The 13,734-nt window shown below is 46.7% G+C and overlaps 1 protein-coding gene across 1 annotated transcript in view; it reads right to left on the reverse strand.

Moving 5' to 3' along the window:
• Positions 1-13,104, reverse strand: part of MTNR1B (melatonin receptor 1B) — a 30,512-nt gene extending 17,408 nt beyond the window's left edge. The window contains exon 1 of the mRNA XM_069639534.1: positions 12,711-13,104. Coding sequence (XP_069495635.1) covers positions 12,711-13,104 — 394 coding nt within the window. The remainder of the gene's footprint in view (positions 1-12,710) is intronic.
• Between the last annotated feature and the right edge of the window lie 630 nt (positions 13,105-13,734).

Consider the following 13,734-nt stretch of genomic DNA (forward strand, 5'->3'; position numbering starts at 1 on the left):
CCCTCCATTAGAGAATCATGATAACCGGAGATTACTTGTTTTTGTAGTTCCTCACAGGGCAAGTGCAATCATCCTCGGAAATATGGTAGGTCTTGATCTACTGAGAATTCTTTTCCCTTTAACTGCCAGTCCTGCAAATAGGCTGGAATTAGAAGCGATTTCACCATGGTCTTGATGTCTTCAAAAGATTGAGTGCTGACCAAACCCAAAATCCTTTGTTCTGGGAATATGGGTATTGGATCTGGATTGATCAAATGTTCATCTACTCCCATCCGGGAGAGGGCATCCGCTTTTCCGTTCTTACTACCTGGTCGATAAGTAATTATAAGTAATTATAAAGTCAAATTCTGCTAGGAACAGAGCCCAGCGAAGCTGTCTGGAAGACTGAGCTTTGGCGGTCTTTAGATATTGTAAGTTGCGGTGGTCAGTCATTACGGTGACTGTGTGTCTGGCTCCTAGAAGATAATGCCGCCAGGCTTTAAAGGCCGATCTGATGGCCAAAAGTTCCTTGTCTGTAATTGAATAGTTGATCTCAGGAGGTGAAAACTTGCGGGACCAAAAGGCAACCGGATGTAGTTGGTTTGTGACCGAATCTCTTTGTGATAACACTGCTCCCATAGCAAGACTAGAAGCATCTGTTTCCATGATGTAAGGAAGTTCTGGGCGAGGATGTTTTAAAACAGGCGCAGAAATGAATTTAGCTTTTAAGTCTTGAAAAGCTTGTTCCGCTTCAGAAGACCACTCAAAACGTTTGTTCTTTTTCAACAGAGCGGTGATGGGCTGGACTATCCGGGAAAATTCAGGAATGAATCTGCGGTAAAAGTTAGCGAATCCTAACATGCTTTGAACTCCTTTTACTGAGGTTGGTGATGGCCACTTGATAATTGCATCAACTTTCTTTGAATCCATATAGACTCCGTTAGGTGACAATATGAATCCCAGGAACTCGACTTCCGTTGCGTTGAAAATGCATTTCTCAAGCTTAGCAAAAAGACTATGTTGACGCAATCTCTCGAGAACCATTTTAACGTGTCTCTGATGTTCTTCTTCAGATGATGAATAGACGAGGATGTCGTCAATGTAGACAACTACACACACGTCAATGAGTTCTCTAAGGACATCGTTCATAAAATATTGGAAAGCAGCCGGAGCATTACACAGTCCAAAGGGCATCACTTGATATTCGAATAGCCCGTACTTGGTGCGGAAGGCCGTTTTCCATTCATCGCCCTCTTTGATCCGTACCAAGTGGTAGGCTCCTCTGAGATCCAGCTTTGTGTATATACATGCATCTTTGACTTGGTCCAGGAGTTCAGGGATCAAAGGTAACGGGTAACTGTTTTTAACAGTGATCTGATTCAGGGCGCGGTAATCTATGCAAGTCCTAAGGTCTCCTTCCTTTTTTGGAACGAAGAACAAAGCCGATGAAGCTGGAGATTTTGAAGGACGGATAAACCCGTTAGCTAGGTATTGGTCCAGGTACTTTCTGAGGTGAAGGTTCTCTGGCTCGGTGAGGGCATAGATCCTGCTGCAAGGGGGAGTTGTTCCAGGTATTAGATCTATTTGACTGTCGTAAGACCTATGAGGAGGTAGGGTGTTAGCTTGATCCTTCTGGAAGACGTCTTGGAACTCCTGGTATTCGGGAGGTAATTTGAGAATCTCCTCAGAAGAGATCGCCGCTAGTGAAACATCAGGTCGAGGATAACAAGTGGTAGAACACTCTGGAAACTGAACCGTCTTTGCTCGCCAATCAATCTGAGGATTGTGCTTCTCTAACCAAGGGATTCCCAGAATGATCTGGAACTGAGGGGCCTTGATTACATCGAACACTATTCTCTCCCGGTGTCCATTGTGACTCAACAGCGTCACTTCTTGGGTGGCATGCGTTACTGGTCCGGAGGCTATCTCCGTGCCATCCACAGTAGTGATGACGTCTTTTACTGCCTTAGGGACAAGGGGTAGATTCATCCTTGATACCATTTCACGGTCCACATAGTTACCGATTGCTCCGCTGTCAATGCAAGCTTCAATTGCATGCAAACGATCCGGACGTTCAGGACTAATGAGGACCTTGGGTATCACGAAATGCGAGGTCACGGGACAGATCTTAACGCTCGGCAAGAGGACCTCTACTCTTGTCGGGCGAGGTCGTTTCCCTGCTCAGACTTTGTGGTACAGGTATCCGCGGCTCCTACAGTCTTCTTAGCTGGTTTCACGGGACAGTCCAGAAGAAAGTGTCCTGAATTACCGCAATAGAGGCATAATTGCAGCTGCCTTCTTCTTTCCCGCTCTTTCTGGGTTAAAGGTCCTCTCATGCCCCCTATTTGCATGGGTTCCACAGTGTCAGCTCCCTTATTCGAGGTCTGTGGTTTAGAAAACACTCGGGTATCAAATCTGGAACAATCTGCCTTCCTGTTCTGTAGTCTATGGTCCAGTTGGACAACTAAGTCAATATAGTCTGAGCATTCTTGTGGAGGATTCACAACTTGCGCTAGCACATCCTTGAGCTCTCCACGCAGGTAGAAAAGCGTTATTCTCTTGTCCTCGGGCCATTGTGTTTCCACTATGAGTCTATTGAAAGAGGCTATATAAGTCAAGAGGTCTTGGTTACCCTGTCGTAATGAGAGAAGTTCATTGTCCAAGGCCTGCCCTTGTGCATGTCTTGCGAACAGTTTCTCCATGCTGGACTGGAAGGCTTGAAAATCGTGTAAAACCGGATCATCCTGGGTGACTAAAGGGATCGACCAGTCTGCAGCGCTGCCACTGAGATAAGAAAGCACGAAAGCCACCTTGGCCTGGTCTGTTGGGAATGCAGCTGGTCGACATAAGAAGTGCAGGCGGCACTGCTTGATGAACACTGCAAATTTCTTTGGATCACCAGCAAAGCGTTCGGGCGGAGCCAAGGGCACATTACCGGGCAGATTGATTTGCACTGGATTTGAAGCTGATGCAGAAGGATAACTCCCTCCTGGAACGGGCAAAGGTGTCTGTCCTGCCTGCGTTTGTAACAACTGCCTAGCAAGGTCCTCAGTTCGCTCCTTAGAAATTATCAGTTCTCTTATTAGAGAGCTCGTTTCCTGGCGAGCTGCATGTACTTCTGCTCGTAATTCCCCAAGCAACTGGGCTAGTTGATCAGTATCTGAGGTTTCCATTGCGCCTGGGTAGGAGTTTTGTGGTGGGCTTCGCGTTCTGTAACGCTCACCTGATTCCCACGGAGGCGCGGGTCTTGACAGGAAGGTGTCTGTAACACGAAACGTGATGTGCAAGATTCGGTTGGCTTCTGGGGTCGAACTTCTCCGCACTGTGTGTCGAACTCGAAGGGTGAGGTTTCTGCAGGTTAAATAATATGGGGATTAAAGGTCTGGGTTGTTGAATGTCCCTATCTCTCTCTCCTCCCAGCTTGTCTGTTGAGCCCCCCTCCCAGGTCAACGTGCTCACCTTAGATAGGTGAATGCTGGGCTCTCCATCTGCGTCTAGTGCAGGGTGCCGTTGCCAGTTCCTTCACTGGTGAAACGTTGGCCTCTTGGCTTCAGAGGATGGATACCGTCGTTGTCTGCACGACCGGTAAGTTTCTGGACACCTTTAGTCTTTATAGTCTTTTTATGTGTGGCAGTGAAGCGCCTGGAATTGCGTAAGTATGGCAAGCGCTCTTACTGTCTCTTTCTTTGTCTTTGCAGGTGACGATGCGGAATGAAGAAATCCGGAATTCGCCGCGTGCCGGTAAGTGTAAAACTGTTGTTGTCTTTGCAGATGAAGATGCAGCGTAAAGAATCCGGAATGCACAGCGTGCCGGTAAGTAGAATAATGCTGTTTATCTTTGCAGGTGAAGATGCAGCGTGAAGAAGCCGGAATGCACAGCGCGCCGGTAAGTATGGAAATGCTGTTTATCTTTGCAGGCGAAGGTGCAGAGTGAGACACGGCCGCTGCCGATGGATCAGGTAAGCACTGCGTGTTAAAGTTCGTTCTGCTAACCTGTTGTTTCTGGTCTTTTGCAGGTGCTGATGTTGATCGGGTACAGGAATGGTAAGTATAATTCTTGCAGGTTCAGGATCCAAAGAAGAAAAGCTGGAACAGACTCGGTGAGCGTTCTGCTGCAGATGCAGAATAACGCGAAGCACGTTTCATCAATCGGGTGTGGTTTAAATAGCCTTGGAGTGATGAGGCATCTCCTTCCACGGCCCCGCCTAGGTAAGAAAAGAGTTCCTGCTTCCAGAAGAGTTCCAGTGCTGTATCCAGGGAGTGGAGCTGCCCCACCCAGGTAAGAAAGTAGTCCCAGTTCACCGAGGACTTCTAAGAGTCTGGTAAGTAAGCTGCATGGTCTGCCGCAGTTAAGTCCACCCAAGCACCTTCACACCAATGATGAGCCCTGCGCTTCCAGTGCCGATACCGATGCTTCTGATGAGCCTGGTGCCACCGGCGCCAGGACAAGGTCCAAAAGGTCCCTGTGGGGACCGGCTGGTGCCTAGGATCAGGGTAAGGGGCCTGCCTCCAAGGACGTTGGGCTGATCCTGGCTCCTTGGAAGCAGTGATCATGACAAAATCTGATGCACTTCACGCTCTTCACCATCCAATCACTGAACATGACACAAGTCCGCGGACATGACGCAAGCCGATTAGCCAATCAGGACACTGTCCACGGAGCGAACAGGGAAGTGTGTCCGCGGAGCGGCCATAGATATCACTAATTGTTTGTGTCCTACTTTTTGGTCATTTAAAAAAAAACTACTGGACAGATTTTGACCTAATTTAGAGAAGCACACTTTTGGGACCGAGCTGCTGCTCCTGCCACAAATTTGGTGAAAATCTATCCAACGGTTTGGGCTGTAGGCGTGAGCAAAGTTTTTTTCCCATTCAGTCTATGGGGAAAAAATACATTTTGGGACCCCCCCTATAACTTTGCCCCCCCCCCCCGGACCAAACCTCACCAAACTTTGCAAAAAAAAATCAGAGTGGGCCATATATTTTTTGCAAAGTTTTGTGAGGATTCGTCCAGGTGGAGCGAAGTTATAAGTCGCATAAAAAGTGCTCTTCCTATGGGATTAGCAACTTAACCATAACTCTGCTGGCTGGGTGGTGGCATCGCTTAAACACCATCCAGCTTCTCCAAAGTCACAAGTGGTCCCCCGCTTGGGTAGGGGGGCTAACATGGTGCCTTCATCTTCCCATGGGGCACCTTAACACCAACCTTCTCAGTGGCATAAGCACAATTTAGGTGGGGCATGCGGTTGTACAGATTCACCACATGTCAGACCCTATTCCAGCAGGTGAGGAGGGAGGCGTCAGAGACACTGCCACTACTAGGCACAGGTAGGGAGGGTGCAAGATAGGGCCCCTTCGGTGCTTCCAGTGGCACAAATAGGGTTTCCCAGCTTGGTGGACCCTGCAACGGCCCCTCTCTGCACACAGAGGCGTGTACAGTGAGAGAATTAATTTTTACTTTTCCAGCGCGAGGCAAAGGCGTCACTTAAATTCCCTGCGCTCTGTCAGGAGCGCATGGACTGTTATTTTGTGGGATTTGAGGCATGATAAACAGGCCACACAAAATAACTGTGACACCGGACCCCAGTGGGATTGTCTTGACTGGGCACAGAAAAGGGAAATGGTGCATTAAGATTATCTGTGTTTGTATCCGTGAACACACAACCATATTGTGATCTGGTTTGCCCTGAGCAGTTCTGGGTTGAGCTGGTCTGTACTTCTGAGAGGTAACGCCTGGCGTTCTGGTAAATTGATGGTCCAGATAGCATATGTTTCATTGGGCTGCTTTATGTCTAGCTTTGAATAAAATGGGCCCATGAACCCGTGCACTCATCCGCCCCGGTGTTGTCCAAGCTCTAAAACTTACAAGGCAACTAGGCTAAATGTATAAGGAAACGTAGCAACAGAATATCTGTGCCACACCGCACCGATTTTCTATGTATTCAAAGTGTCTGGTGAAACTCTCAGTGCCCTATTTAATGAAAGGGTAGTTAGTGAATGTATAGCACTTGTATGTAGGTCAATGCAAGTAAGGCAATGTGAGATAGCGTTTTCTTCTTTATTTAAAAGAAAGAGTTCGAGAATTACATCTGTAAAAGATTTGTTTTGGAGTTTTACACACAGCCATGCATACAAAGAATGCCTGAACATTGACCCTCTAATCTGGATGTTCCTGCGTAATGATATTTGAAGTGCAAGCATCCCTACTGTTGAGTCGCTTGTAATGTTGATAGTGGTAGGCTCTGATTGCCAGGCGCCCCAGTCTAAGGGTTGCTGCTTATCGTAATAGAAAAGTCAGAGAGAGTTACTGAATTACTGATGAGGTACATGTTGAAGGTTTTTTTTCTAATGCACAAGTATATTGAACAATGCAGATAAGAGCTTTGGAGTTTAAGCTGTTTCCTTTCCTTAATTATTGCTGGTCAGTGGCAAGCCACTCTTGGAGTAACGACAATGCACAGCACAGAACTATTCAGAGAGGAGCAGGACTGACGGGTCCCCATGCTACTGCCTCTAAGTTTGCCTGATGGCTGATCAAAGGATTTCCCAAAAACCCTTAAGCTACCGTAAAATGATGATCTGCTCTTACCCGTGTGTGCTGATCTCCCTCACCAGAGGAAAAATTGTGTACCAATAAAAATAGAGGGTTTGCTAGTTCTACAATCATGTTTAGTCGCACCTCTGTTCCTTTGGTAAAACTGACCGCCATGGCCATTTTGGTCCCTTTCCCCTTTTATCCTGGCTTTCCCCTATCCCTATACCTGCCTATCTGCCCCTGTCCCCCCAGAATGTGATTTTGCTCTGTAGTCCTATTGAAATACCAGGGCAGATCCACATAAAGAGGAGATTTGGGTTCATACGCTTCCCATTGCAACATGGGCCTTGACACACTGCTACATATGGGTGATCCATACTTGTATGAAATGTCACAATACAGTGATACCGTAACCATATTGTTTTTAGTGTACTGAGGGATAATGCTTTATGATGCCACTTGCTGTGATGACATGTGGGGGTGGGGTCAAATGACATAACTCCATGTGAAGTCACAAGGGGGCGGGGTCAAATTACATTACTTCCTGTGATGTCACTCGTGGGTGCGTGGCATTGTGATGTCACTTCCGCTACCCCTGGCATTTTGGTGAAATGATGTCCCTGTGCAGGGGTTGCCAGGCAGGCAGTGCAAGTGGGAGTGACTAGAGGGGGAGGGGCCTGGGTCTGAGAACAGAGGATAGCCGGGTAATCAGTGCAGATTCAGTTTCAGCCAGAAGGTCAGCAGGGGAGAGGAGGAGAAAAGGAAGAAGCAAAGATAAAGGTTTTGAGGTGCTTCTGGACCAGGAGATGGTTCACCTCAAGTTTCAGGGAGGCAGGCAGGCTGTTCCAGAGGGAGACCCCAGCCGAAGAAAGAGATCAACCACCAACTCATTGCTTGAAGAAGCGACTGATTCTAAGGTATTCCGAGGCGGATGAGTGAAGAGCTTGAGAGGAAAGATATTTAGGAAGAGAGAGTTGAAGGTATTGGGGCCTCAGGCCTAGAAGGCCTTGTGGACAATGCAGAGGGTATTGAACTTGATCCTCGCAGCCACTGGGAGCCAGAGCATGTTGTCGGGATGCCGGATACAGTTACGGGGGACTCCGTGCAGGGTCCCCGAGCCGCAGGCATGCTTACGGGGGACCCCACGCTCTGTTTGGATGCTGCATGTATTTGTGCCCGGGGTAGCGTGCAAAGGTAGCTGCACTGGCAATTGTCTGCTTTGTGTGTGGGTGTGATGGGGGCATTCCAGCCACGATTTGCAAATACGGTTACTTTGCGCTGTCAATTCCATGAATACGCATGGTGCATATTTTTCTTTCTGCGTGCAGGCTCACGCAGTGTCCTTCCTGGCGCGTGTCCCTTACATGATTTCTACATGAAATTCCATTAATTGGCCCCCTTGTCTGTCAAGGTGACCTGTGGATTTCTGGGTGGCTGTGCAGCAGCACAAATGATGCTTCTACACCTGTTGACTCCCATATGCCTCGCTTTGCAGGTCCCTTCTTCCTGATCTTTATTAAAAAAAATAAAAGTAAGACTACCTTCACTATCCTCTGAACATGCTGATCATCTCTTCCTCAGCAGCCATCTCCCTACTTTTAATTCAACCTTCAATGTTCCCCTTTGCACACTGAATAAATTGTGAAGGACAAGAAATAAGTGCAAACAATGTTCACTCAGCCCACCACTATGATTGAATGGTTTCATTTTAAAATGTGTTTATTGTCATTAACAAACAGCAGGTAATTGCAACAGTCATCAAGAAAAAAAGTGAATGTACAGCACATGGTTAATCATATGATCAAATGCAAACAGAATAAGAACAGATTAAAATAAAGATAACAAAACAAAAACAACAAAAGAAATGTACTCTCCTGGCATATTAACTAGGCTCTAATGCAATATAAGTGCACCTTCTTGGGCTCTGTAGGGCGGGAAACTGGGTGATAATAAAATTGGTTGAAATCATGCTCGGGGGAAGGGGGTGTAGGTACAGTAAACTCACATTTACCCATAGTGGATGCAATGGGCAGGTAGCAAGATGCTCACAGTGGCATAGTGTCGGATGGATGGAACATATTGAAGACAAGCACTTTCCAAGACTAATGGGAGTCCCCAAGGGTTTTGTCCAAACAATGTAATGATCTAGCCCACACCTCAGTCTCAGCTTCACTTCAAATTTCAAGTTTGTGGTACCAAAGTTTGTATTTTGGGCACCCCACTGACTTCCAGGACAAGGCAATGCGACGTTTAGCGAGAATACCAGCTAAATCCATATATATAATGATATGCTTATATTGGCCGTTCCTGGGGTATGCGCCAAGGAGGCATTCCGCAGAGGCCCCAATTGCATCCCGTAACACCTGCTACTTTGCAAACCTGTTCGATGTGGGACCAAAAACCTTGCACTTTTACACATTTCAAAAACATGTGGATTAGATCTGCATCATCTTGATAACACCAGGGGCAGGTTGAGCCTTTGTGTTTGTTGAATTTAGCGATCCTACTAGGGGTCATGTATGTACGATGGAGCACATTTATTTGAATTAGTTTGAATGAGGATTCCGGGACACATTTTTAGGACAACTGAGCATCCGTGCCCACTCATTTTCTGTAATTACAGTTCCCAGGTCTAATTCTAATGCGACTTCAATTTTAGACTCAGAGGGTTGGACCGGTTCAGCAAGCTGCCATATAATATCAACACTGGCCTCCAACCGTCCCATAAGGCATCCATTAGTGCTAGTAGCACTGTCTCTTCTGGTTCAACAGAGCAAGCGTGTGAAGGGTTGGGCCCCATAGAAACTCTCTAATCAATGTGTCTAGTAAATGAAAAATGGGGGCTTTGATATAATAATGGACATTTCTAAAGTAGTACAGAAATCTAGGCAGGACGATCATTTTGACGATTGCTATTCTACCTGTGAGTGAAAGCCGTAATCAGGACCAAAAGGAGATAGATTTTTTAAGACCCCTCACCACACCAAATGTATTGCGTGTGTGAGTGTCTTGCAGTGTATGCATGACTTGAACATGCAAATATTTAAAGAAGAACACCTCCCACGGAAGTCCTAGGTCTGGTAAGGCAGTTTTACTCACCCCACAAAGGCCCCTGGCCCTCCACTGGGAAAAAGACAGAACTTCTTTCTATTGAAAGAAATCCCATAAAGTGTTGTGAAGTTGTCCAGTACGTTCAGAATTATTGGTAGGTTGTGTTGTGGTTCACATAAGTAGTGCAAGACATCATCAGCATATAGCAACACAAGATGTGTTGAACCACCAACCCCGCATCCAAGTATTCTTGGCGTAAGTAGACCGCCAAAGGGCTCCAAGGCCAATATATACAGCATGGGTGATAAGGGACAACCTTGGCGTGTCCCCGTTGGATATTCCATGCTCTAGATATTTGTCCTCCAGACTTGATCCTAGCAGTAGGCGAGGAATACAACAGCATCACCCAGCAAATAAAACACTCTCCTATACCAAAGATCTGCAACACAGCAAAGAACCATTCCCAATACAGGGAGCCCAAAGTCATGATTGCGTCTAGCGATGCCACTACACAATGCTCTGCACAGGGATTGGTCTGTTCAAAAAGATGTTGTAGCCTTCAGAGGTTCACGGGGGTATCACGATCTGGGAGAAACCCATTTTGGTCAATATCTATCAGGTCCGTAATGACGTTGCAAAGCTGCCCTAGCATTGTAGAAAGTATTTTCACATCATAATTTAACATAGCCATTTGTGTCCATGGCTTGGGCATGGGTATAAGCAGGGTTTCCCTCATGCTAGCCATGAGCACTCCTTTAGTATAGGCTTCTTCAAAAACCTTTAATAACACTGGAGCTAATGAAGAGCTATATGCTTTATAGAATTCAGAGGGGAGTTCATCATGTCTGAGCGTTTTACTTGTAGAAAGTGAGGCAATCGCTTTGCTCAATTCTCCACTGTGGTTGGCTGTGAGGTACTTGTTCATTGTGACAATATAATTGAGAGTAGTACATGGTGAAGTCATCATTAATCACAAGTTGGGACCTTCATGGGACCCCTGATTCATCGCGGAGCAATGTAGTTAGGGGTCTTGGCTGTTCTTGTTTACAAAGCCATGACAAAAGCCTCCCAGGTTTGTCCCCTTCCGCATGGCCCTAGTGATTCGTGTAACATAGTCAAATCTATACTATCTCTCCCACGCCTCAAGGCAACAGGACCAGGCCTCTGCTAATACCTCATCCGACCGCAGGCCTGTGTGCCAGGCATCCATTATTTGGATCTCCTCCTCCATAGCTTCCAACTCCTCCTTCAATTTCTGGCAGATGCCCACAGCACTAGCTATACTTTCTGCTCTAGTCACTACCTTCATGGTTTCCTAACTAGTGCCCCACTCTTCCACACTTCCCACATTCTGTTTTAAAAATTTAGAGGGTGAGGTTTGTAACTCACTTTGGAAACTTCATCAGTCAGAACACCAGTAGGCATGCGCCTCATTGGAATTGGGGGTCTAGGGCTTCTAATGTTCCATTTAATCACCATGGGGGAATAGTAAGATATCGAGCGGCCCATATACTCAGCATTACAAATGCCAACCACCTGTTGTTGACCAATGAAAACATAATCAATCCTGGTATATAGATCATGGGGAGATGAGGAAAAGGAGTAACCCTTAACCTCCAGGTGTAATTCCCGCCAGACATCCACTAGGTCTAGGTCGAGATCCTCCCCCCTAAACAGGGGGGAGGATCTGTGGAGCAAAGCAACTCTAACACAATTAAAGTCACCCCCAAAGGAAAAAACAATCTCGCCGAGACGTGACCTGAGCACACAATGTGTGGACGTGAGATGGGATATTATGATTTGGGAAATAGGAATTAATGATGCACACTTCCTTATCATCAAGCTATCCCTGTAGGAAAAAAATACATACCACCCCTCCTTGTCTCTGTCAACTTCTAACAGCTGAAATGGCAATGAACCATCAATCCACGTAAGTACTCCCCTGGTGTATTTAGAGTATGTGGCACCATAGCCAGTCCCACCCCAGCGGTTAAGAACGGTCTCTTGTTCTTCGGTCATCAGGTGGGTCTGCTGAATTAAGGCTACAGATATCTTTTTCCATTTCAGATAAGATTTCACCCTATGCCTGCGAAGGTAGGAACGCATACCATGCACATTCCAAGTCAATATTTTAATGGTGGCCATAGTTGTGGTATGTGGTATGTGCTATGCGTCAAAAAAGTGACCGCATCCCCAGCCTACTAAGGCGAATGAAAGCAGCACCTCCGACACACCAGTATCTTGGCCAACTGCACCGTCTACATAGCGACAGATAATTTTCAAATACACCGTCCCTGTCTGGGCACTTGACCAAAAGCAGCACCATGTGAGCCAAAATCCATGGAGAAAACATAAAAGCATTAACAATAACCAAACTGTATAACATTGCTCAGCAATCTTTTGTTGCTCAGGTATTCCCGTGCCACTATGGCCAAACATGGCCATTGTGTACCAGGTAGTGGGGCCCAGCAACAGACTGGCACCCATTAATAACTCAGAGCAGGCAGGTGAGATCAGCGGTGGGTGACCGAACGTTGCCCCCACTGAAAATTAAACTTTTCAGGTGGCTATTAGTCACTACAGTACAGCATTATCCAGAGCACACAAAGGTATGCTTAAAAAACATAACAATGCCACAAGCAGCAAGGTAGATAAGTACAGTTCTTGGATGTCACAGTAGCCTGCAACTCATACCAATCATCTCCCCTGATCTGCAAGGAATATCAGAAGGCCAGGGCCATCCGATGGTCTGTTCGGATTGGATGGAATTAAACAGAAATCAAGCATCATCTCCACTTGTCAGATTGTTATGTTCCAACCACATGGTCACCGCAGCAGGACTTTTGAGGAAATGCGTTCTGCCATTGTAGATGATCTTTAGTCTGGCAGGGACCCTGAGCATATATTTGAGGCTCATTTGTCTGAGTCTCACCTTAACTGGCACAAATGAGTTCCTGGCTCTTTGAAACATGGGTGTGTAATCCGGATAAATAGCACTTTTACAGGTGTCTCTTTCTATTTCACCACCTTTCCTAGAGTATTTCAGAATTTTTTGCAATAACCAGTCTAGGGTGGGATCCAGGTGGAGGTCTCTTTTGTAGTGACTGGTGGGTCCGTTCAATTGCAAAGCCCTATGACAGTTTACCTGGCCCAATCTCCTCTAGTAACAAATGTTCAATATATAAGGTTGGGTCTGAGTCCTCCGTCCCCTCCGGGAGACCTAGCACACATAAATTGTTTCTGCGGGACCTGCTCTCAGCATCCTCTGCGCGCAGTTCCAAGGCAGTGTTTCTACTCTCTAGCTCTTTGACCGGTGTCGCAAGATCTTTAGTGGTGTCAACAGTTTCTTTCAACCCCAATTCGACAGTCGTGACCCTCTCAGCCAGTTGCCTGACATCTTGCCGGAGCAGTTGGACGTCGACTTTGACCTGGTCTATTTTTGTTTCCAGTGAGGATCGCAAAGCGACAACTGCAGCAAGAACCTTATCGTCCTGAAGGTTTTTTGCTGTGGTGCCCAACTCCGCCTGTGTGGTGTCCATGGATTGAGAGTTCTTACATTGCTTATTTTGGCCAGCAAATTAGTCCCTGATGGTTGGTTTGCCCTTATTTTTGGTAGGTGACATTATGGGGGACAGCAGTCAGGACAAGCAGGAGTATGTGCCCCAACAGGTGGCCAAAGACATTTCAGACAGTGAGGGTTAAACAAGTGGCCCTCGAAACACAAGGCAAATCAACACTTCTTTTGCTATGTCTTTGCAAGATGCGACTGGTACAAATCCAAAGGATAGTGGCGTTCAGGGTTCTTAAGCACAGTTGTTGGACCAGCCGGGTGGTACCAGGGCACAAAAAGTGATTAATGGGGCCCAGCCTCTTTAGGCAGTCACAACCCACAGTAAACATTGGCAAAGTTCCAGTCAGAACTGCACAATGAAAGGCTAAGGCGGTGGGCCAACTATTCTGGTACTCTCATGGGTAGAAGGTCCAAGGTATGGAAAATCTCCAGCAACCACACACTATCTGGGCTTATCAGCAGAGGGGATCAGGGCACTTAGCAAGCCATCAAGGATCCCATGATTCCACCTGAATGTGGTCTGGGCACCAGAAGAAGGGGGAGGAGTAGGGCAGAAAGGCGCAGGTTCCGTGTTGCACAAAGATCAGCACAAAATGCA

The sequence above is a fragment of the Ambystoma mexicanum genome, chromosome 7q (assembly GCF_040938575.1).
Source record: "Ambystoma mexicanum isolate Mex_15411 chromosome 7q, UKY_AmexF1_1, whole genome shotgun sequence".
Classification (NCBI taxonomy): Eukaryota; Metazoa; Chordata; class Amphibia; order Caudata; family Ambystomatidae; genus Ambystoma; species Ambystoma mexicanum.